We start from the raw sequence: 25,206 nt of genomic DNA on the forward strand, positions 1-25,206 counted from the left end.
CAATATGATATGGGAAATGTGGGCAGTGGGAGAACTGGTTTGGGTGATGAGGTGGAGTAACTGAGATTAATAGAATTGTGGAAAGTGAAAAAGGAGAGGAAGGATTGTTCTTTGTTTTTTGTTTACTCTGGGAGCAGGGCAAGGATTTTCATTTTGCACAAGGTAGGGTCAGTGTTTTCAGGAACATTCTAGTAGGCACGTCTGGATCTGAAGTTCAACAGAGAGGTTACCATAGTAATATTTTTGAGTTCTTATTGTTTATTTTTCCATTAAAAACTAAGGTTCTTGGAGGTTAACTGATTATGGTTTCAGGAAGGTGACTAGAACCAAAACATAAATTCCTAAGCTTCTTACCAACTAGGCCTCAACTAAAATAGCCTTTTGAAAGAAAAAATAAATATCTTGATTTCCATTATAATTGTCTTACTGTTTTATTTCCTAGAGTATCTTAAAAAAAAAAAAGCCCAATGGGTGTGTGTGTGTGTGTGTGTGTGTGTGTGTGTGTGTCCATAATCTATTTTCTGCACTGTTTTCTGATCTTAGTGTTGTTTGACTAATGCCAGTCAAATGATGAATACTCACGATAATAGCTGAGGAGCCCCAAGTCTCTTGTTTTGTCCTAGCAAAATCTTAAAATTCAAAGATTAGATAGTCCTCAGGAAATACTCAGTATTTCATATATGTTTGATTTACCCCCAGTTGTTGGCCTGATTCCACATGAGGGAGACTCTAAGTGTTAAAGAATGAAAGTGTAGTGTCCACTTTTCTGCAGGAATTGAAAAGTAAGATTTTCTCCCACTATTTGAATTGTTGCGCTATGAGCTATTCTCTTGAATACCAGAGAATAAAGTAGACAGTTCTTCAAAATCCGTCTTCACCCCCAAGTTTCAGGGGTCATTCAGCGATCATTGAAACACTTGGGTGGTTGTGAAGGACCTGAGGAGGATTTGAGCAAGACAGATCACCATACATATCAGATACTCTTTTTTCACTTAAAAAAAAAAAAATGAGCATACTTTATCCATGTGAAATTCTAGTTTTAACTGTGACTATATAGAATCTCTGTGAAGCTTGTTGGGCTGTGGTATTTTTCCTTTACTTTGTTCTTGATTGCTGCGAAGTGTAGTTGCCTGCTGTTTAAGGCAGCTGCAGTTGAGTGCGCCCAGAAGTGGTTGATTCTATATTTAGTAAGCCATAGGGTTTGTAAAGCATTTGCAAATTCCTTCGGGATAAAATGGTTTCTATAAATGTAACATTTTTAATGAAACTATTATTATCACCCATTAGAGAAATATAGCAGCTAATATGGGTGGATTTGTGACAAGACAGAGGCACAAAACCTTTTACACTTAAGAGTACACTGAGTGTTTTAAATACTTAAAATTAATAATGTGAATCCTGTTTTTATACTTTTAATCTTGAATTACAGAGCTTTTACTCAAGTGTTTACCTTTGGTCCAACATTCCGAGCAGAGAATTCTCAGAGCCGGAGACACCTGGCAGAGTTTTATATGGTAGAAGCAGAGATTTCTTTTGTTGAGAGTCTTCAAGATCTCATGCAGGTAGGTATGCAAGTTTTAAAACAATTTCTGAATAACAGATATCTGTGAGATTGAAGTGCTTCTGTGTACATCTGTGCATTATAGGTGTTCATGGAGTGAAGAAGATGGAGAACTAAATTTGATAAACATTAAGTGCCTTTAAAGAGTCAGACAGGTTTAAGCTCATATCCCAGCTCTGCCATTACTTTTGTTTTGATGTTATCTAACCTTGATGATCTTTAGCTTTCTCAACTATAAAATGAGAATAATAGTAACTATTTCATAAGGTTATGGGGAAGAGTAAATGAAATAATGTTTGTATAATGTAAAGCACCTAGTATTGGGCCTGGCATATGGCAGGCTCAGTAAATGCTAGCTCTTGTTATTTGTTAGGCAAATAAATAAAACATCCTTATAGTTAGAGAAATGTCTCCATAGCTATATTGGAAAGCATGTACAGGAGCCAGCAGAGCTCTGTTTGGGAAGAAGAGGGACAAGAGGTACGGCCAGAGAGATAGTTAAGAGTCAGATCATGAAAGAAAGACTTTGTAAATGCCATACTAAGTAGTTTGGACTTAAAGGAGAAAGAGTTCTCAGTTGGGAAAAGCCATTGTCTATTATAGTTTAGAAACATCTCTTACGTAACAATTTAATTATTTAGAGGGAGATAAAAATGGGGGTGGGAGCTTTTTTAGGAGGCTGTGGCCATAATCCAGATAGAGCACATAAGCTCTGAAGTTGGATGGACCAGGAATGTTTAGCTCCACCACTTACTTGCTATGTGACCTTAGACAAAGGAGTTAATTCTCTGAGCCTCAGTTTCCTCATCTGTAAAATGAGAGTAATAGTTCCTACTTTATGCGGTAGTTCAGAGGATTACACAGATAATATATATAAGGCACATAGAATAATAATAGGTCATGGCACTTTGTACCCAGAAATGATTGTTGTTATTATGAATTGTCTCTCCAGTACCACTAATATCTTAGTTTGGATTTGTAATTACAGAATGTTTCAACTTTCATCAACTCTCACTTCTATTCATTTTATATCTTTCTACTCTTACCCAGTAAATGGCCCAATTCTACTTAAAACATAAATACCACATATATCATCAAATAGAATGGACTTACTATTTTATTATCCAGTCCTGGTTGGATTTCCTAGTAAACAAACTATAGAGCAGATTTGGGGGTTGGGATTATTGGGGAATGCTCTGGAGAACAATATCTGTAAGGAAAGGAAGAAAGCTGTATTGGGCAGAGGGAAAAGTTGAACTACAATGCATTTACAGAGGCCTTAGCTAATTCTTTGAGGAACTTTGGAGCTGGAATGTTCATAGTTGTCCCATAGGAAGACAAGGGGGTGGTGGGCCTTTGTTCTTTCCCTGTCAAACAGTTACCTGACATGGATTAGTCTTGGAAGAGACATACTCTTGCGTAAGATAGCACTCTTGGCCTGGCCAGTTCCTGAAGAGGAATCCAACCATGAGACATCAGCAGTTAATATTCCAAGTGGAGAAAAAACTCTTGGTCCTGAAGGGGTGTTTTGACCATACCCCACAGTATCCACTTACCCCTTTAACATCTCCCACTGATTGTTCTCGGATCAGTGTTCCCCAGGGGACGTTTTTGGTTGTCTCTCCTAGGAAGTGGATGGAAGAGACGGGTGAGTGGTTGCTACTGGCATCTAGTGGGTAAAGGCTAGGGATGCTGTTCAGCATGCTAAAATGCACAGGTCCCTCCCCCTCAACAAACAATTATCTGGCCAAAAATGGCAACAGTAATGCTGTCAAGTAGCTCTTTTCTAAGTTGTGGGGATTCAGGATCTGAGACTCACGAGGAGGCTTAAAATTCCTTAAGCAGCTTTCAGTCTGAGCATACCACCCTATTCTGTATTACTCTTTGATTTAGACAGTGAGAGTATTGTAAGCAGTGGGACCACACCCTTTACTCCCTGTTTTTGCCTTGACTCTCTCTGTCTCTCCTGCCCAAACATAGATATCAGAGAAAAGTTCCAAAGACAAAAGTTAAATTAGAATGTATTAAACATGATAACCTTTGCTCTATAATTGTATATTCTGTAACTAAATAATTCTTATTTGGTATTCCACTGAGTGGTACTCAGCACACACTGTTGAATGATTTTTAATTAATTGAAATGCAAGCTTTTCCTTAAAGACAGAAGAAAGATGTGCGTCCCTGAAAATTAATCTTCTGCTTCTCTTAATTTTCTCCCTTTTATAAATTACATTCTGTGGAAATTATTATCTTGATGAAAATATGAAATCAGAGTAACAAAGGATTTTTCCCTCAAGAGGTATAAACAAATAAATATTACTATTTTTGACCCATTGAGTAATATATTTTTAAAAACATCTGAAGGTTATGCTAACCGTTCAGTTAAGTTTCTGTTTTCTTCAAATATATTTATAGAGCATAGTCTGAAAGTCAAGGTTAGAGAAGGCAATAATTTTCTTCTTCAAATGGAAATTTACTGCTCATGTGAAACACACCAGTTTAACAACCCCAGTGGTCAAAGTCTTCATCTTACAGATAGGTGTATTGTACCCCTTACTAGTACAGGCTTGGTATCCAATCAGCCTGTTTTTGTGTGTTCCCCGTATGTGCCAGCTTTTGTTAGTGATTGAGGTATATGACCCTTCATAAATAATTCAGTTACTTTGTGATTTCTTTATCTCACTGTTAGATTGAAGGTAATATAGGCTCAAGGGAAAAGATCTTTAGCTTCCTTTTGTTCTTCTTTCATCAGGTTTTTCCTTACTTTTCTACAAAAAAAAATATATATATATGTGTGTGTGTGTGTGTGTATATATATATATATATATGCGCGCGCACACACACACACTATATAAAAAATAAATGTATCTGGTTGTCGGTTGGTAATTAAGTATGTTCCTGTATCTGGTCATATTAAGTTAATTCAGTAGATGCTTGTGCCCCACCCTGTGGGTACCATGATAGGGTGTACCAGAAATGCAAGAGAGGAAGGGAAGATACCTGACTTTGAGGCAGCCTGTACTTAATGAATGTCTGTATCTTTCTGAATACAACATTTAGAGGGCCTAATAGCTCCCTGACTTCAGACCAAAAATTTTAGTTTTGATTAGAAATATCTTCCATTCCACTTTTTTTCTTCTAACAAGAGTTTCTTCTGTGAGATGTCTGTGGATACTCCTAGTAGAATGAATTCTTACATACTGATTTGTGTTGTATCATGATTTGTGTTCTTTTTATTGTATGCTTTAGCAAAGCAAAAATCTATGTAGATTTATCTCTCTATATATAAAATCTATATAGCTGTATCTCATTGCTCCTCCAATTTTAAAGTCAACTTTCATTTACCAGTGACTGAATGAAGCACTTCTCAAAGTGTCTTACTGTTCACAACAACTAATGTTTGTTGTATGCTTCTCTGACCCAGGTACTAAAGCTAAGTCTTACACATGGATTATCTCATTTAATTATCATAACAATCCTGTGAACTAGGTACTGTCGTTGTCCTGATTCTACAGTGAGTATATTGCAGTTTAGAGAGATGTCAGTTTTGGCTGTTCGTTTAACATCCTGCTTCAATACTAAGTATTGAAACTATGAACAGAAGAGTCATACAGTTTTCTTTCTTTTTTTTTTTTACCCACTCTGGGAAGAAGTTGCACTGCCTCCCCAAAGCAATCTGGAAAACTGAACTAACTTGGTATAGTCCATTCAGGGATTAAGAAGCCTAATGGATTGATAGCCGCTAAAACCTGGAGATCAGTCCGCACCCTAAACAGGTTTTCATATAAAGTAGCCTACTTGTCAGGCAATTCTATGTCATTTCTCTTAGGTTATGGAGGGGCTCTTCAAGACTGCAACAATGATGGTTCTTTCAAACTGTACTGAAGATGTTGAACTCTGTCACAAATTCATAGCTCCTGGTCAAAAGGTAATTAGTTTTGTGGATAAAGTCCAATCCATCTACTCTTTAAGTATATTAATTACATATAAATATAATTGCATTTAATAATTTTTTTTCTCTTTTCTTACCAAGGACAGATTAGAACATATGCTAAAAAACAACTTTTTAATGTAAGTAATTATACTTTCTCTGAACTTTGTTTACACTTTATCACAGTATATATTGCACTCCATTAAATTTATATATATATATATCTCCTTATCACAAGGAAGGCCCAGGTTTTAAATGTTTTTATAGCTCTTGTGTCTGCTTCCTAGGTGATAATGTTTCATGAATAAATAAATGAATAAATCATAGCAAGATAAATGAACAGAGTAATTATTAATTGTATTAATGCAATTCAAACTAATACTGACTTTAGTAATCAAAATTTGGCTCAATTAAAAAGCTTTTATTTTAATTCCCATATAATTAACATAGGGTATTATATCAGGTTCAGGTGATACAATGTGATTCAACAATTATATACGTTATTCATTGCTTATCATGATAAGTGTATTTTTAATCCCCATCACCTCCCCACCTCCCCTCTGGTAGCCATCCGTTTGTTCTCTATAGTTAAGAGTCTGGGGGGTTTTTTGGTTCGTCTGTTTTTTTCCTTGTTTGTTTTGTTTCTTAAGTCCTACATATAAGTGAAATCATATGGCATTTGTCTTTCTCTGACTGACTTAATTCTCTTAGCATTATACTCTCCAGATTCATCCATGTTGTTGTGAATGGCAAGATTTTGTTCCTTTTTTATGGCTGGGTAATATTCCATCGTGTACATATTGATACCACATCTTCTTTATCCATTCATCTATCAGTGGACACGCTTCCATAATTTGGCTGTGGTAAATAGTGGTGCAATAAACATAAGCACGCATACATTTTTTTTCTTTTTTTTTCTTTTTTTTTTTAATTTTTTTTTTTTTCCAACGTTTTTATTTATTTTTGGGACAGAGAGAGACAGAGCATGAACGGGGGAGGGGCAGAGAGAGAGGGAGACACAGAATCGGAAACAGGCTCCAGGCTCCGAGCCATCAGCCCAGAGCCTGACGCGGGGCTCGAACTCACGGACCGCGAGATCGTGACCTGGCTGAAGTCGGACGCTTAACCGACTGCGCCACCCAGGCGCCCCTACATTTTTTTTCAAATGAGTGTTTTTTAATTTTTTGGGTAAATACCCAGTAGTGGAATTACTGGATCATATGGTAGTTCTGTTTTTAATTTTTTGAGCAACCTCCATACTGTTTTCCACAGTGGCTGCACCAGTTGCATTCCCACCAATAGTGCACGAGGGTTCCTTTTTCTCCACATCTTTGCCAACACTTGTTTCATGTTTTGTTGATTTTAGCCTTTCTGACTGGTGTGAGGTGATACCTCATTGTGGTTTTAATTTACATTTCTCTGATGATGAGTGATGTTGAGCATCTTTTCATGTATCTGTTGGCCATCTGTCTATATCTTCTTGGAGAAATGTCTGTGTCTTCTGCCCATTTTTTAATTGGACTATTTGTTTTTTGGGTGTTGAGTTATATCAGTTTTTTATATATTATTAATACTAACCCTTTATTGGCTATGTCATTTGCAGCTGTCTTCTTCTGTTCAATAGGTTATCCTTTAATTTTGTCGATTGTTTCCTTTGCTGTGCCAAAGCTTTTTATTTTAGTGTAGTCCCCGTAGTTTATTTTGGCCTTTGTTTCCCTTGCCCCCGGAGACATATCTAAAAAAGTGTTGCTGTGGTTGAGGTCAGAGAAATTGCTGCCTGTGCTGTCCTCTAGGAGTCTATAGTTTCAGGCCTCACATTTAGGTTCTTAATCTATTTTGAGTTTATTTTTGTGTATGGTGTAAGAATGTGGTCCAGTTTTATTCTTTTGCATGTAGGTGTCCACTTTTCCCAACACCATTTGTTGAAGAGACTGCCTTTTTCACATTGGATATTCTTGCCTCCTTGCCAAAGATTATTTGACCATGCAATTGTATGTTTATTTCTGGGCTCTTTATCTGTTCCATTGATCTGTGTGTCTCTTTTTGTGCCAGTACTATACATTTTGATTACTGCAGCTTTGTAGTACCTCTTGAAATCTAGGATTGTGATACCTCCGGTTTTGTTCATCTTTTTCAAGATTGCTTTGGCTATTTGGGGTCTTTTGTGGTTCTATACAAGTTTTAGAATTGTTTGTTCTACTTCTGTAAAAAATACTATTGGTATTTTGATAGGGATTGCATTAAAATTGTAGATTACTTTGGATAGTATGGACATTTTAACAGTATTTGTTTTTTCCAATCCATGAGCGTGGAATATCTTTCCATTTGTGTCATCTAAAAAACCAACTTATAAAATACATACATGTAATGTCTGCCTATCACTTTTATTGTTTCAGTCTTTTTTTTTAATTTACCTTCAATTGCTCTAATCTGATAATATATTCTAAACCTGGTTTTTTGGTGACTTTTTTAAATCTAAAGATCTGTGTTTTAAGTATAACACATACATTTGTTCTTCATTTCCACTATCCTATACGAGTAGTACTTGATATCAGACTATTAATTCCACTAACCGTACTAATCAGATAAGTTGTTCCATTTTAAAGTTTATTATAAAACAAACACATACTTGATATGGGAAAAGAACAATAAGCAATCTCTCCATAAATAATACAAATCATTTATATAAGTCTTAGTATTCGGTGTATTTAGTGTGTATAGGAGTTAAGTTTGGTACTCAGAAGACTAGAAAATTGTTTCTGAACGTAAGTTGGTATCATTCTTCACTTGCTATCATTAGCTTTAGGAAGTTTTTGTTCTAAGAGAATAAAGAATTCAGCCTGTCCTGGAGAATGGTAATAAGAAAAACTTGGCATACTTGACTGAGCTGAGAATTTCAGATATCAGTGTAGACCTTCAGGCTACAAGTTAAAAGTGATGAGTCGTTGAGCCTGAATAAATAGCAAAACAACAGATGTAAGATCAGAAAAAGAGGAAATAGCCCTATGATAGAGAATCGAAAGGCAGTGGAGTACAACTGAAAGCTTTTGAGGTTTTTTTTTTCTTTCACTTAAGTGTATATGGAGTATGTTAACTAACTGGAATTTAAATGAAAACTTGAAAAAAGGAAAAAACAGTGTATATTGAATTCTTACAATGTGCCAGGCTTGTTCTAAAATCTAAAACAACTGTTTTAAAGCAGCAAACAAAGCAGATAAAATTCCCTTCCTTCATTGAGCTTACATTTCTGGGGAGGAAATAAGAAACAAGAAACAAGATAAATAAGTAAAACATACAGTCTGTGAGAATGAATAATACTAAGGGAGAAGAAACCTAGAGAAGAGAGAGAAGATAAGACAAAAAGAGTGAAGAGGTAGAAGTTTTACTTAGTGTGACAGAGAAGATCTCACTGAGATGATTTTTGAGTAAAGAGTTAAAGAAACTAAGAGAACTAGCTATATGGATATGTGGAAAAAGAATATTCTAGGCAGAGGGAATAGCAAGTACAAAGGCCCTGAGGTTGGGCCATACCTGGTTTGTTCAAGTAATAGTGAGGAGTGGATAAGGGAAAAGGATAATAGAAGACAAGGAAAGGTGGTGGGAGGTGGAAAATCATGTATAGCTTTTTAGGTCACTGTGAAGAGTTTGGGTTCTTGCTTGAGTAAGGTAAGGAAACCATCGAAAGGTTCTGTGCAGGACTGATAAGATCTGAATTGGATTTAATAGGATCACTCTGGCTACTGGGTGAGAACAGACTTCAGGGTGAGAGCCAGCACAAGAGTGAGAGCAGAAAACCAACCAGAAGATTATTAGAGTCATCTGGATGAGAGTACATGATGATTTAGACCATGTATTAGATTTATACAGAGAAACAAAACCGACATGATGTGTATATGTAAATATTTATTTTTAAGGAATCATCTCCTACAGTGTGGATCCTTGAGGAGTTCAAAATTTGATGGAGTAGTTCAGCAGGCTAGAGTCTCAGGGAAGAGTTACAGCTGGGAGTCCAAAGGCCTTCTGCTGGCAGAATTCCCTCTTTCTTGGGAGAGACCAGTCTTTGTCCTATTAAAGCCTTCAACTAATTGGATGTGGCCCACACTGTGGAGAGTACTCTGCTTTACTCGGAGTCCACTGATTTAAATGTTAATCTCACCCAAAAACACCTTCACAGAAACATCCTGAATAATGTTTGAGCAAATACCTGAATACCATTGCCCAGCCAAGTTGACACATAAAATAACCATCATAGGCCAGGATGGTAGCAGTGGAGATAGTTTTTCTATTCTGGATATATTTTAAAGATAGAGCAAACAGGATGTGCTGAGAATATTCGGGAGAGAGAAAATAAGTCAAGAGTGACTTCAAACCTTTTGTCTTATACAGCTATAAAAATGGAGTTGCCGTTAACTGAGATTCGGAAAGTGGTATCCCCCTTGGGGGAAGTTGGGAGGAGGTATCAGGATCATCATCATCAGGTGTCATGTTAAGGCTGAGATTCTTTTCAGGTAGATGTTGGGTAGGCAGTTTCAGTGTACAGATCTGGAGCTTACAGAAGACTTCTGAACATTGCATATTGATAAAAGTAGTAAGTAAGCAGGTAGGAAAGAATTAATTTGGGCATCTGAAGGATCTGTGCTGGGGAGAGAAAACCAGAGAGAACATCTTATCTAGTGAATAAGATCTAAGATGGGAAAAAAATATCCACCTTTTATTGACTATTTGCTATGTGCCAGGTAGTGATACACTTTACATACACCAGTAGTTCATTATATCTTCACAACAACTCTGTGAATAGTTGTTACTGCCATTCTGTAGATGAAGAATCAACTCAGATTAGGCAAATAAAACATGAAATGGGGATTCAAACTCACTCGTCTGATTTCACAGCTCATGCTTTCAACCACTGTGCTTCATGTTATTCAAAAGGGCATTGGAATTAATGCTAGAGTAGCTGTAGCTCCTTGCTGTCCTTATGACCGTCACATATCACTTAACTTGTGCTTTGGAGTCCAGGTCTGTAAAATACTGAGGTTGGGAAATGACCTCGTGGGCTATGTCCCATCAATCATTGCCGGCATCATCATCCATTCCACGGCACAAATCATGGTTGTGGTTTAAATGTATACCTGTGATGATTTGTTTAGTGTTTTCAACTCCATGTGGTAGGGAGCTTGTTGATTTTGTTTACTGTTACAACACCCCCTGTGTTTAGTACCTCTAACAGGAACTCAGTAAATATTTATTGAATAATGGAATGAATGAGTAAATGAAATTTGCACGACCATGGGACCGAGAGTATTCTTCTTTAGGCTAGGTCCTCTCCCTGAGGTTTCCTGTTAACATGTATCACTCTTTACTCTGGGCAGTGAATGCAATGAGCTATGGCTTAGAGGACCTGGATTCTAATTCTGGCTATACTTGTTATCAGCCATTAGTCAGTGGGTTAGTATTTTTCAACACATATTTATTGGCTACCTGCTATGAGTTAGGCACTATGCTAGTCATTAACAATTCAGTAGTGAATACAGGCAAGGATTGTTCCTTTTATGGAATTTAAAATCTAGAGCAAAAGATGAATAGTTAACTATTGAATGATTATCTAATTACAACTATGAACTCGGTTAATAGTGAATCTTTAATCATTTTGAACCTCAGTTTCCTCTTCTATAAAGTAATAACTTGTCAGTGCACCTGGGTGGCTCAGTCACTTGAGCATCCAACTCTTGGTTTTCAGCTCAGGTCATGATCTCACAGTTCTCGGGTTCGAGCCCCACCTCAGGCTCCGTGCTAACCGTGCGGGGCCTGCTTGAGATTCTCTTTCTCCTTCTCTCTCTGCTCCTCCCCCACTTACACTCTCTTTCTCAAAATAAATAAACGTGAAAAAAAGTAATAACTTGTCTATCATACTGTTTAAAGGATCTAATGACCATACTGCTTAAACAGTGTGCCAGGCTAGATAACTTAAATAAAACTCCTGCTACAAAACATCTAAAAATGCTTGTTAAAAATTATAAGAAAATTTTTAAATACACTATTGAATTCACTGGAAAGTAGGAGGAAGTTCCAGGAGCTAGAAATGAAGAGGGAACTGAACACCAGAGGGGTATACATAAATGACATGACGTAGAGTTTTCTCAAGGTGTGGAGTATATGCTAGATGGAGGGGGTGTTGCTAGCTTTTGAAACCAAAGATTTTAACAGCCATAAGAGGACATGAGAGTAGACCTAAGCATGATGAATTAGAATTGAGACACTCCCCAAAGTATACATACACATGCACACACACGCATACACAGAAGATACCATGTGACTTGTGTTCTTATGCATAAACAGATTTCGTTGTATTCTTGGCCACTTGTTAGGATTGTTTTTTATGAAGATGTATTATTTAAAGGTCTTGTGTAGTAATTGAATTTAGCCTTTACCAAGCAGAAATAGAATTCATTTATTTTATTCTTCTTTATAGCATTAAGGTTTTTTTAAAAATAGAGTACTTACCTTCTTTTGCTCTTCGTTTATCTGTGAATTTGAGTCAAAGAATGCGAATAATTTTCTCTTAGCAGTTTTACTCCAACAGCTTCAGAATAATTTTCTTCATTCAACAATAAAAAATTTAAATATCAAGGTAGTTTGATACTGCATCATGCAATATCAGCGTCTGTTCCTCCTTCCTCAAAGTACTTTAGAAATAACTTCTGGGAAGAAGAGCTATTATTCTCTGTACATACAAAAAAAAAAAAAATTTACTAGAGAGAGAGTTCATAAAGGCCACTAAGGATATCCAGTGTCAGAACTGTAATTTGAACTCAAAAGCTGTGCTTCAACTTAGGGTGTAGGGGGAGTGGGGCAGAAGATCCAGAATAACAAGAGATACTTACACAGAGAGTCATTTTCTTAAAATAATGTAGCAGTAACATATCACTGGCACAAAATCCTGGTGCTTCCCACTTAGCTCTTATATTTGTCAGTATAAGGAGTAGATCATCTCAAGCAATTGATGGAATAGAACAATAGAATGTCTAAGCAGGAAAGAATTGTAGACAATGTAGTCCAATACCCTTATTTTACAAGTAGGAATATTTAATTTTTTTTTTTTTTACTGGTTGTATAAAACATTACAGAAATTTATAAAAAGTTTTCCTTAAGGTAAAGTGATTTACATAGTACCCAATAAGTGGTAGAGTCAGGGAGAACTCAGAGCCCATTGTGTTTGTTTTGATTGAGCATAATTAAACTCCCAAGTGTTCTAGGCATTATCTTAGTAGTTAAAAGCTTAGGCTCTGGAGTCAGCACATCAGGTTTACTATTTATTTGTGTGAGTGATTTTTGGCAACTTACTGTCCCCTCTAACCTTCTATTCCCCTTCTGTAAAATACTCATTTAAAAATTATTACTACCATCAACACCATCACCATTGTTACCTTAGAAATAACTTGTTCTGTAATACTAGATTTTAACTTGAATAAATTTTTCATCTTGGAAGAATCACTCAAAACAGCTTTGGAAGCTTCATTTGTGCTATATACATAACTCTTTCCAATTAGTTATCAGAGGTATGAACTTCATTTTTCCCTCAGTGAATAAGTTTGTGTTAAGTAAGTTACTTTTTGAACTCAAAGTCCTTTAGAAAATTTGTAGATCTTGGGGTTTTGTTTGGTTTGTTTTGGGGTTTGGGTGGAGGTTTTTTTGATGTTTTATTGTAGATTTTTGTTTTTAATCATCCAAAGTACTGTTGCAAATGGCATAGGGAAACTGACATTTTTGTTTACTACTAATAGGCATAAATTGGTAGAACACTATAAAAGGGAAGCAGAATCTTTGGCAGTATCAAAATATATAAAAACTGTAAATGTAAATACACATTGATCCAACAATTCTATTTTTTCCATATTCAAAATTAATATGGAATTAATGTAGAATCATTTGTAATTGATGTATGTAGTCATGATTTCTAATAGTAAAAGATAGAAACAGCTGAAATGTCCATCAGTAGGTTAGTAGTTAAACTAATTAGGGTACAGCCACAAAATGGAATACTATGTAATAATTCAAAAAAATGAAGAAACTCTTTATATACTGATATGGAAAGATCTGCATGGCATGTGATTGAGGAAAACAAGTGTATATGGCAGGTATACTGTGGCTGTCATCTGTTAAACAAGACTGTATATTAATATTTGCTAATAGGTGTATAAAACTCTGTGGAAGGATACACAAGAAACCAATAACAGTGTTTGTATGTCAGGAGTGGAGCCAGGTAGCTATGAGACAGGAGATGTACGCTCTTTTAAACATAGTGATTTTTTTTTTTTTTTTACTATGTTCATATATTACCTATTAAGTTAAATTAAAACAAATGCTTGGCTTGACTTGCTTTAGACATGAGAGTTTCTTACTGAGATAACTAATGGTATTTTTCCTAATCAGTCTTACAACCCTGAGCATGTATTACAAAGCCCTGACTATGGCCTGAAAGACTCCATAAGATCTGACCTCTGACTGTCTCTCCTATCTAATTTCCTGACATTCCTCCCCTTGTTCACTATGCTACAGGCACACTGACCTTTTTGTTCCTTGAATGAGCCAAACTGTTCCTTCACTTCAGGCCTTTGTACTTACTGTTCCTTTTGCCTGGAATACTTCCCCTCAGATATTTGTATGGTTCATTTCCTTATGTCATGCAGGTCCCCAGCTCAGTGAGACTTTTCTTGGCCATCTTATTTAAAATAGCACCCCCAAGAGGTGCCTGGGTGGCTCAGTCAGTTAAGCGTCCAACTCTGGGTCAGGTCATGACCTCATGGTTCATGAGTTCAAGCCCCGCGTCGGGCCCTGTGCTGACAGCCCAGAGCCTGGAGCCTGCTTCCAATTCTGTGTCTCCCTCTCTCTGCCCCTTCCCTGCTCACACTCTGTGTGTGTGTCTCTCTCTCTCTCAAAAATAGATAACATTAAAAAAATTTTGTTTAATAAAATAAAATAGCGTCCCCAAACATCCTTTGTCTTCTCACCTTGCTTTATTTTTCTTCACAGCTCCAATAGCACCCTGACATGATATTCTTTATGTTTATCTTTCTTCCCACCCACCATCCCCATCACACACCACACATCACACCACACACACACACACACACACACACACACACACACACGAATATCTGCTCCATAAAGGCTTTGTTTTTATTTACTATTTCTCCAGTGCCTAGAATAATGCCTAGCACATAGTAGGTGCTCAATAAATGTATATTGTATGAATGAATGATGACTTTATGGAAAGACTTTTGCTCTTTCAACCTCAATATTTCATACCTTTTATTAGGGCATTGGCATAGCATGAATTCAGAGAAAATCTTTACTTGCTTAAGTGACTAGTTCCTCTGTGTACACTACAAGTAGATCAGGAATAGGATTATTGAATGGCTGTTTCTCTTCATACTGATCAGACTCTTGTACGATTAGATCAGCCTTAATTTCTGATTACTCAGTGATGATTTGTTTTTAATCATTCTTGATTACTCAATAACCACTTGGTACTCATTTGTGACCTCAAAGATTATATGGGAATAGGCCTTTTGTGGTTTTCAGATGGACTAATTAACAATATACCATTGCATTGACTTTTCTCTGCTTTTATCCTGTTCCTTTCCAGCATTTCTTATACTGAAGCAGTAGAGATCTTAAAGCAGGCATCTCAGAACTTCACCTTCACCCCAGAGGTAGTATTTTTATTTACATTTATATTAATACTTATATGTATCTTCCCCTGCTCTTGTCCTTATCATCTGTCATTAACAATGCTGACGTGTGGCCCAGTCGGTAGAGCATTCAACCCTTAATCTCAGGGTCGTGAGTTCAAACCCCATGTTGGGAGTAGAGCTTACTTTAAAAAAGAAAAAAAAAAAGAATCCTTTAAAATAATCTTATTTCTCTTATTAGCAGTGTTTAGTATTTGCTTATCTTTAGATTGGCCTTTTTTTGATGTTTGCTTAACCTTGTTGAAACAGTTAGAATAAATAATAATTTTGAAGTAGAATCCTATCCTTTATAATCGTCATGACTAAAGGGTTATAAAGAAGTTTCCCAAGTTTAGGAAGGTGAAAATCCTTTAAGAGAATGGTAACATATTCAGAGAGGTCACATGACTTATCAGTGGGCATGCCCATAATGTTACAGGTGAGTCTCCTTGTTCCTATGTCAGAGCTTCTTCTCTATAATTAAGGTATTGGCAGACAGTAGGAATAATATAATGTTAAGAATTTCTATAATGACTCTATCTTCAAACTATTCCATATACTGTTCCTATCCCCAGTCCAGTCAGATCCTCTTATGAGTTATAATAGTTATGCTTGTTATATTTATAATCAGTTAATTTGTATAATTTTTTATTTAATATTTGTCTCCCACCCTGGAAGCTTCATGAAGTTGGGGATTCTTTTTTTCTCACCACTATGTTCAGTATCTAGCTAGCATGGTACCCGGGATTTAATAGGCACATTAGTATTTGTTGAATGAATAGATAAACAGTGTTATTAAATATTCATCAGAACATCTGATATATGAATTGACTCTTTTATTAAAAAAAATTCATTGAGAGAAGCCATCTAGCCAGAGATAGACTGAATATTAGGAATATTATCTTTCATCATTTAATTTCCTGTGACTTAGGAACAGTAACCATAGAAGAAGCTGTAGGCGATATTAATAAAAGCCATGATTTTGAAGTCCATTTTTACACACTGTGGGACGTGTACTTTATTTTCTTGCAGATGCGATTCATCTGCTAAATGCTGCTCCCCAAGATGGGGGACAGAAAGCATAGTGTTTATCTACTGGTTTCAGTTTTCATCTCTCCAGGCCTTCGGATGTTCTCATAACACACCTCTCTGTTTCACTTATCTGTGTAACCTCAGCAGACAGCTCCACACATCACTGATACACAGAGGAAGCCCTTGGAACTGATACAGGTTATTTTCGGGTACTGCATTGTGTATTTCAGCTTTGTCTTCTCCTTTGATAACTTCTTTTTTCTCACTACAGTGGGGTGTTGATCTACATACTGAACATGAAAAGTACCTGGTGAAACACTGTGGCAACATACCAGTCTTCGTCATTAATTATCCATTAGCACTCAAGCCTTTCTACATGAGGGATAATGAAGATGGCCCTCAGCACACAGTAAGAAAGATCACTAAATAAATCAGGGTTGGTCATCTCAGAGTCTGGGCTTTTCCCTTGATTTAATTTCATTTATCTTTTGGCATATTTTACAAAATTATATCCATCACTTGACCTGTCTTAAAGTAATAAAATTTCTCAAAGCACCTCTAAAAAAAAGTGTTCCTACAGAAGATCTCAGTGTTCTATAAACATATTTCCTCCTCTCTGTCGCATTATGTCCTTCTTAGTTTAGCAGATGCAAATGTAAATGTGTTTTTTGTTTTCTTTTGTTTTTTTAAGTAATTGAGAGGAAGTGGCCCAGAGCAGTGTTGAACAGTGGCAGGTCTACCGTCACGTAAAATACCCGTAAAATACCGAGGACTGAGGGGCGGAGGGATGCGGGTAAGAAAGGAAAGCAGTGGTATGATCAGGCGGAGGAAGAGCTTCCTTGGCAGAGCAGGAGGCTTAGAGTGCTTTGGTTTGGCTGTCATACAGAAATGGTGAGGCTGAATCTGGAGGGATCCGAGAGGGCCGGGCAGATTCTCCTGTCACTCCTCTTCTGACTGTCTCTTCTCTGTCTTTTCTCTGTCTCTTTCTCTGCTTTTGCCTCTCCTGTGCTCTGTCCTTTTTTCACCCTTAACTTTCATTGCTTTTTTATTCTTCTGGTTTACTTTTTCCTTTTTTTCTTTTTTTTTTGTGTGTGTCTTTATCCCACTCTAACAAAATTAGCCGTAATATAAAATAAGAATATATTTTAATCTTTAAATACTTATTGAATAGTTAAATACTTAATATCATTAATGGTAAAAGTCTGTGAGACAAATAAATTATGTTTACCTCACAAAAGGTCTAAGACCTAAACTTTGCTATCTGGGGCTTTTCACTTGTCTCTAGATAAATACCAATAGAAAAATTATATCAGGGCCCACCAGTAAATAAAATGCCTTCATCTTAGGAATACAAGGTTCTCTATTTGAATGTATTACCTGTTTTCTCTATATATTATAGTATTAGTAAAATACTATTAGCCATCGATTAATAGATTCCTATCAGGCGACACTACATCTCATCTCTAACTTGCCAAGAAACTTATTTCTCCCATTTTACAGATGAGAAGCTGGGGTTCAGGGACATCGATTGCACTTCCCATGCCTGCATAGGCAGCGAATGACAGAGTTGGTGATCAGATCTGACTCCCTCTGGCTCTGAAGTCTGTGTTCTTTCCTACTCTGTCATACTACCTCGAAGCCATAAATATAAAATTACATTGATTTTACGCATCCCACCTTTTCACACAACGTTATCCAAAACCAGTGAGCGCACAGTTGATTTATGATTCTTATTTTCTCTTCTCCCTACCAACCTTCTGGTATAATTGATTATGAGAGAGGAATTGGCCCACAGGTCAGCAGCAAAAAATAGGAGAGACTAGGACATAGATTACCCAGTCCTAAAAAATTCAGTATTGAGCCTACGTCACAAAACAGAACTGCGTCCATATGTGTTGGCTTTTTTATCACTCTATCCCATCCTGCTTCCACCTCGCCACTCCCCCCACCCCCATACACACGCCGTGTAGTGTTTGCATGTAACTTCCTGACGTTCAGCACTTCTCAGACATTCAGTTGTGCCCTTCTTAAATACTCCTTCTCTCTATTATAATAATAATGTGGCATGGTGACAGCTGGTGACTACACTTGTTGTGGTGAGCATTGAGTAATGTATTTCATTGTTGAGTCACTGTTGTCCACCTGAAACTTACACATTGTATGTCAACTATACTTCAATGATTTAAAAATCAATTCAAAGTTTTTTAATTAATAACTTTGCCACTTTATAGACTTTCCTGGGTTACCCAGTCACCTTGAGCCTTCCTCTTCTGAATTTCTGTAGCATGTAAAGAATTAGTAAAACTGGTAACGTTGTGTCTATTTTTTGTACTCTCTGTATTGGTTTTCCTTTCTCAAATGAAACTCTTCTCAGGATGGGAATAAGTTTCTTATAGCCACCATGGCTTCTACTACTCATTCTTCATTCCCTCTAACTGTGACTTCCACACCTGTCGTACCACTGAAGCAGCTCTTTCTAGGGTCAGTAATAACTGTCATGTTATTAAATCCACAGACTTTAAAAGTCTTAATTTTTACTTTACCTCTCGCATTACTCAGCACTAATGGCTTTCTTATTTTGAAATTTTTCTCCTCCCTTGGCTCCTGTGACATTGCATTCTCCCAGTTTTCCTCTGTTCTCAGTGGTTTATTCTTTCTCAGTCTCTTATATAGGTTTGTCCTCTTCCATCGATCCAGTGGATGATGGGATTCCTCAGGGCTCCATCATAGATCTTTTTTCTCCTCGGGTGATTTCATCTGTACTCACAGCTTAATATTTATTTTCAGACAACTCAGACAGTCCTGTCTCTAATCCATACTTCTGCTCTGAGCTCTTACTGCCATTTATATATCTCAGAGGCATCTCAGCAAATCTAAAACTTACCCACGATTTCTACTCTTCTCCCCTCCTCCCACCAAATTTGACCTTCTTTCAATGTTCCCTGCCATCTAAGCAAGCCATATACCAGCCTCGTCTTTGAAATCTTCCTCACTTCCCATATTCAAGCTGTTATGAAGTTGTCATTTTTATACTTTTGAATAAATCTCAAATCCATCCGCTTCTCCTCATTTCCACTTTTACCTTTTTAGATTAAGGTACCATCATCTCTTGCCTGGTTTATTTCAGAAGCTTCCTGACTGGTCCTCCCGTGTCCACTTTTTCCTCCTCTGAGTCATTTCTCCCCACTTCAGTGTAGGCTTTTAGAAAATGTGAATCTGGTTATGTTATCTCCCCTCTTAAAACCATTCAGTGGCCTCCCATTGCTTTTTGTACCAAAGTCAGAATCCTTTCTTTGGCCCCTAGGCCCACTATCATCTGGCTGCTCCTGTCTCTCTTGCCTGATGTTCTATGCTGCTCCCCTTTGCTATTTCTGCTACATTCACATCACCCTTCCATGTCTTCAGACATGTACTGCTTTCTCTCTTCATGGTATCTTTGCACAGTGTTCCCTCAATCTAGAACAATTTTCTTTACCTAAGTAATTTTGCTATTTCTCCAAATCTCTATTCAGTCATCATTTCCCCAGAGAAACCTTCCATGACCCTCCAGACTGAGTCAGAGACCACTGTTAGACATTACAATGGTACCAGATTAAATTTCAGACCCAGAGCTACTAACTCTTCTTTTTTCTTTTTAATTTTTTTTTTTTACATTTATTTTTGAGAGAGAGAGCGAGCACACAAGCAAGGGAGGGGCAGAGAGAGAAGGAGACACAGAATCTGAAGCAGGCTCCAGGCTCCGAGCTGTCTGCACAGAGCTGGATGCGGGGCTCAAACTCACAAACCGTGAGATTATGACCTGAGCCGAAGTCGGACACTCAACCGACTGAGCCACCCAGGCGCCCCAGAGCTACTAACTCTTAATTCATCATAATCCTTAACACAGTTGTAATTTTACATTTATTTTTATGACTGTTTAATTAATGACTCTTCTTTATGCCACAGGACTCGTGGACCTCCTTTTCACTCATCGTTGTATCCGTAGTACCTAGCATAATGCCTGGAGCGTCACAGGCACTTGATACCTATTTGGTGATAGATTGGGTATTGGGCAGATGGATGAATTGACCCCGACACAGTTGTAGACACACAGTGGAGAAGTAGTGAGTGAGTGACTTCATTTGCTGAGGAAACTTCTGGGAAGCCAAAGAATAGCTTTTCTCTAAACCTCTAGAGTGACGGTGACATATTGTATAAAGGAAAGTCCAGTGGCTTTAGAATCACTCTTAGGTTCAAGTCCCAGGTCTGTGTGTTATAGGCCATGTGATCTTAAGTAAACTACCTAATTTCTTTGAATCTTAGTTTCCCCATCCATAAAAAATAAGATGATAATCTTATTCCAGCCTTGTGAAGATTAAATTAGATAATCTAAGAAAAATATCTAGCACAGTGTTTGGGGTGGCAGGTAGTCAGTAAGTGCAAAGCTCTCTTTCCTTCTAAATTTTGATACAATCTTTATTGTGATAAAGCACAGTAATGTTAAAATAATGTGTTTTGCAACATCAAACATGCTCTTACACCAAGATTCTTTAAAAAGCCATTCTCTGATAGACTGCAGTCGCAAACATTTCTTCCCTTATGACAAGTCTCTCTAATAATGTGGTCTCACAGTTTGAAAACTGGAAGTATTATAATGGTATTTTAGTGTCCTCATATAATTTAGACAGCACTGTAATATATAGCTTCTCAGAGCTAAATTATTAAAGCATAATGTAGTTAAACTATATATATATATATATATTAGACATAGATTATAATGTTGATTTATTAACATCCTAGATTTCAACCCACTTGTATAGGGTACCTGCTTTCATCCCCTACTTTATTTTTTTCAATGGTGAATGAACAGGCTTTGGGCCAAATAACCAAGTTCTGTGTTTCTTTTAGTTGGGCTATAATAACAGGTTGTGGGCAGGGTTGCAAGAGTTTCTGCACTGGGTGCAATGCAATGTAAAAAATTCAGACAGACATGTTTCATAGATGCTGTCCCTGGGGAATCAAAAGAGAAGGGTAGAGAAACGTTTAACCTGCATCTGTAACATTTGACCAGAGGTCATAAATAGTACAATTGTGTATTTTTCCAGTTGTTGTTCCTTTTCCTTTCTTTTCACCCCTTCCCCACCCCCTCCAAAAAATGAAAAATGAAGATAGGCACTATTATTATAATGAAAAGTACACTGGACTAAGGAGTTAATAGTGCCGGGCTTGAAATCCAGCTATCTTACTAGTTAGCTATATGACCTCAGTCAAGTCTGTCCAGTCTCTGAGCCTCACTTTCTCCCTCTGTAAAATCAGAGAATTGGATAGATGACTCCACTGTACTAAACAGCTTTAAGATCATCTGTTTTCAAGTAGCATAAGTTTTTCCCCACTTGGATATATAAAAATAACTTGTAAATTAGTAAATATATTTGCTAATTTGAAGGACACAGATCATGGGCCTAAATAAAATGAATCAAACAGGCAAAGTGCTGTATTTCCCTGGATCTGGGTCCCTAAGTAAGTCCTCCAAAGACCAGTGCCAAGTATTCAGTTAGGGAAATGGCTTTGCAGAGAAGAGGATCTTTTCATTCCAGCCATTGTGATCAGGAGAAGGTAACTGCCCAGCAGTCCCTGGTGAGATGCCAAGATCACCAGGTAATGTTCTAATTTTTTAAATTGTATCAGTATTACTTAGCAAATCACAAAAACTTAAGCATTAGTGGGCATTCAGTAAAGTACATACTGTGAAGTTGACTTGGAAGGAGTAATAGTCAACCAAAGGATATCTAATGAATTCCCCTGGCTGGTGTTAATTAACCAACCTCCATCAAACCAACAGAAATAGCAATGAAGGGAATGGCTAATTTTTCTCATATCTAGGACTAATGACTATCCAGGGCATTTATGTCAAAGTTGAAAGTATGCATTTTATTCCATCTAAAATGCTCCCAGACCAGCTAGCCATTTACTAGGCAAAGTCCATTTTTGGCCATTGCTACCTGCAGCCCATTTGAATCTTTACACCATCTCATCTGGAAGGCTCTCTTTCCTACCTGTGCCTCTTTGTTTTTAGGGCACAATACTGTCTGTCAGCAGTGAGAACAAAAGTTCATAGAGGCTGAAACCACAAACAGGTTTCCTGTGGTTTGTGGAACATTCTTCTTCTCTTGATAATAATACGTAATGTTCCTCCATTGTTGGTAGCAGCCTATGAGAAACTGAATAGGGAGGTGTTCAATTTGTGTTTTTCATTAATAGTTAAAAATACTGAGGTAGGAAGAAAGGTAGCAGAGGAAGGGATATTAAACTCCCCCCCCCCCGAAATTAGCATAGAAAAGGTAATGTATTAAAGGCCTTATTCCTGTCTAGCCTAGTTTGTTTTTTAATTCAAGGTCTGCATTTTATTTTCAGTATATTGATTGAAATCAAAGAGTAAGAGTCAAAGGGAGTGTCATAAATAGAGACCAGGGCTTGTGGAGCTTGAACACCAGCACAAACTATTTCTAGACAGTGTGCCGCCGCAGCTGTGGGACTTAAACCAAATAAAAACTCACGTACAGTGGAGGAGGATGTGTCCAGCAGCATTCTGGCCTAGAAGATGTGTCCAAAGTGGAATAAGTTTTGTTTAGGACTAAGGAAGTTAGCGAAGAATGTAGTACAATTATTTGTAGCCTTCATTGTTACCGTGTAGGAGAGTGAAAGTTCAGCAAAACTAAAATCTTTCCACTTCTTTCAAGTCTGCCGAAGGTGCATAGGAACAGAAGTGCTCACATTTGGTCAAATTTGTGAATTAAGAGGACTTTCTACGGTGTAGCCTAATTTTCACTTTCCCTAATGAAGGGCAGGATTGCTTGGCCCTAGCTCTGTAAGCGAGCCTCAGTCTCCCATAAACCACAGACATGCCAGCCCATAAGGGCAAATTGTAATCACCAGCTAATGTTCTAGGCAACTTGCTTGTTTCCCAGCCTGTTTGCACTCTAACCCCCCTACCACCCTTCACTTGGCAAACACACAGCCAAGTTTTTCTCATTAGTTCTTAAGGAATTTGTGTGATTCCCTCCATGTTTTACAATTTGTGCACCTTTATGTCATGATTTATATTATATCTGTATGTTCCCTTTACCTCCACTAGATCCCTGGAAAGACCCTAGTTTCTATAGTAATTAGCTCAGTAGTTACCAGGGGGAGACACAAGATAGAAGAATCCTTCCGGGAACCTCAACCCTAACTAAAAGGTATGGAAATTTGAAGGGGCTGTGTTAGTAATCTTTAGGGAATGCAGTATTTTTTATATCATATCAGAAGAAAGTGCAGCTGTGTGTATACCAAATGTAAATGTCTTTGTTTATAGTTGAGGAATACTTTGCTCTATTATATCTTCTCAGAAAGTGTGTAGAATCTCTTAGAGAGATGGGAGGATATCATGATAAAAGGAAAGCAGGAAGTATAATAATCTGACAGGGTCAAAAGGAAACTAAGCATATAGAAGAAGAGAAGGGAAGAAGGTTATATGGAGGAAGAAGAGAAAACAAGGCCTTTGTGGAGCTTTCTTTACAAAGAGATGAATCTGTCCTTGATAAAAAAGAAACGGCACCCTTTGGTCTTGGAACATCCACGAGGCATTGTGAAGGAATGCCTTACTCAAAAGGTACATCTGTCTTAAGAGGAGAAGCAGCTTTACTCTTTGTCAAGAAAACATAATGTGAAATTCGTCCACCTGGAGGTGTGAATTTTCAGACCATCCAAAGAATGGACATAGATGATGTATGTATTCCCTTCATGTCACAAAATTAGGAGTGATATGGGACTTGATCCAGAGGTCTTCTAAAATTTTTATTCAATTAAAATAGGCTATTTTGTTAAGTTCTTTCCTATTCTGGTAAGTTCTTTCCTTTTGCTTGATACGTTCCTCTCCCAGAGTAGAGTGGAAGAAAATAGGAGAACTGCTATTCTGACCTTAATTATAGCTAACAATGAGGATTTGGTTGGGAGAGTGGAAGTGGAAGGTGAGGGAGAGGGAAGGAAACAAGGTAAACTTTTCTAATGTACATAAGTAGTTGCCACTTCTCCCGAGATTGTACTTCCCTGCTCCATCAGCATGAGTTATGTGACTTGTATTGGCCAAAGAATAGTGAGCAAACGTGATCTACATGCATTACTCCTCGACAAATGCTTTAATACATAGTTGTCTGTGCTTTTTTTCCATCTGCCCAGTCAGCAATACCTCATAAAGAGGACTTTTTTTTTTTTTTTTTTTTTAAATCAGCTTCAAGCCAGGATGGACATGTAGCATAAGTTTAAAAAAGCCAATTCACGGTTGTAAAGCATTGGTTCTCAGTCAGGTGTTATTCTGTTTCATCTCCCTACCCCCAACCCCCTACTCCCATGCAGGAGACATTTAGCAATGTCTGGCAACATTTCTGGTTGTCAGAACTAGGGCAGTGCAACTGGCATCTGGTGGAGAGAGGGCAGGTATGCTGTAAATATCCCACAACGCACAGGACAGACCCTCACAACAAAATTATCTGGCCAAAAATACCACTAATGCTGAGATTGAGAAGCCCTGTTGTAAACTTCTGGGATTGCTTATTACTAGGTTATTAGCATAATCTAACCTGTCCTGACTAATACAGCAACTACCACATGAATTTTATAATAGCTAATGTGGAAATAACTGGGCTTAACCAGTTGGATGCCTTCTTTATTAGGAAGACAGGTTTAAAGAAATCCAGGGGGGGAAATGTAGATATTGTACTATGGCATAAGATTTTGAAGGTGGTTCAAAAGATTCAGAAGCTACCAGTTCTACAACTATTACTGTGCAGTTGCAAATATTCTAGATAAGCAAAAATTAAACAGAAAGGTCTAAAACCAGTATGGTTTCTCCAATGAAATCAAATATTAAAATAAAGGAGGTTTTTAATCAAAGATAAGTATGCGTCTTTCATGGTCCTCTAAAAATAATATAT

At 37.3% G+C, this 25,206-nt stretch overlaps 1 protein-coding gene across 1 annotated transcript in view; it reads left to right on the plus strand.

Moving 5' to 3' along the window:
• Window positions 1–25,206, plus strand: part of NARS2 (asparaginyl-tRNA synthetase 2, mitochondrial) — a 134,322-nt gene that overhangs the window by 87,498 nt on the left and 21,618 nt on the right. Inside the window, 5 exon segments of the mRNA XM_030332825.1 lie at window positions 1,430–1,562; window positions 5,391–5,489; window positions 5,595–5,632; window positions 15,139–15,205; window positions 16,527–16,675. Coding sequence (XP_030188685.1) covers window positions 1,430–1,562; window positions 5,391–5,489; window positions 5,595–5,632; window positions 15,139–15,205; window positions 16,527–16,675 — 486 coding nt within the window.

Source organism: Lynx canadensis, chromosome D1 (assembly GCF_007474595.2).
Source record: "Lynx canadensis isolate LIC74 chromosome D1, mLynCan4.pri.v2, whole genome shotgun sequence".
Taxonomy (NCBI): Eukaryota; Metazoa; Chordata; class Mammalia; order Carnivora; family Felidae; genus Lynx; species Lynx canadensis.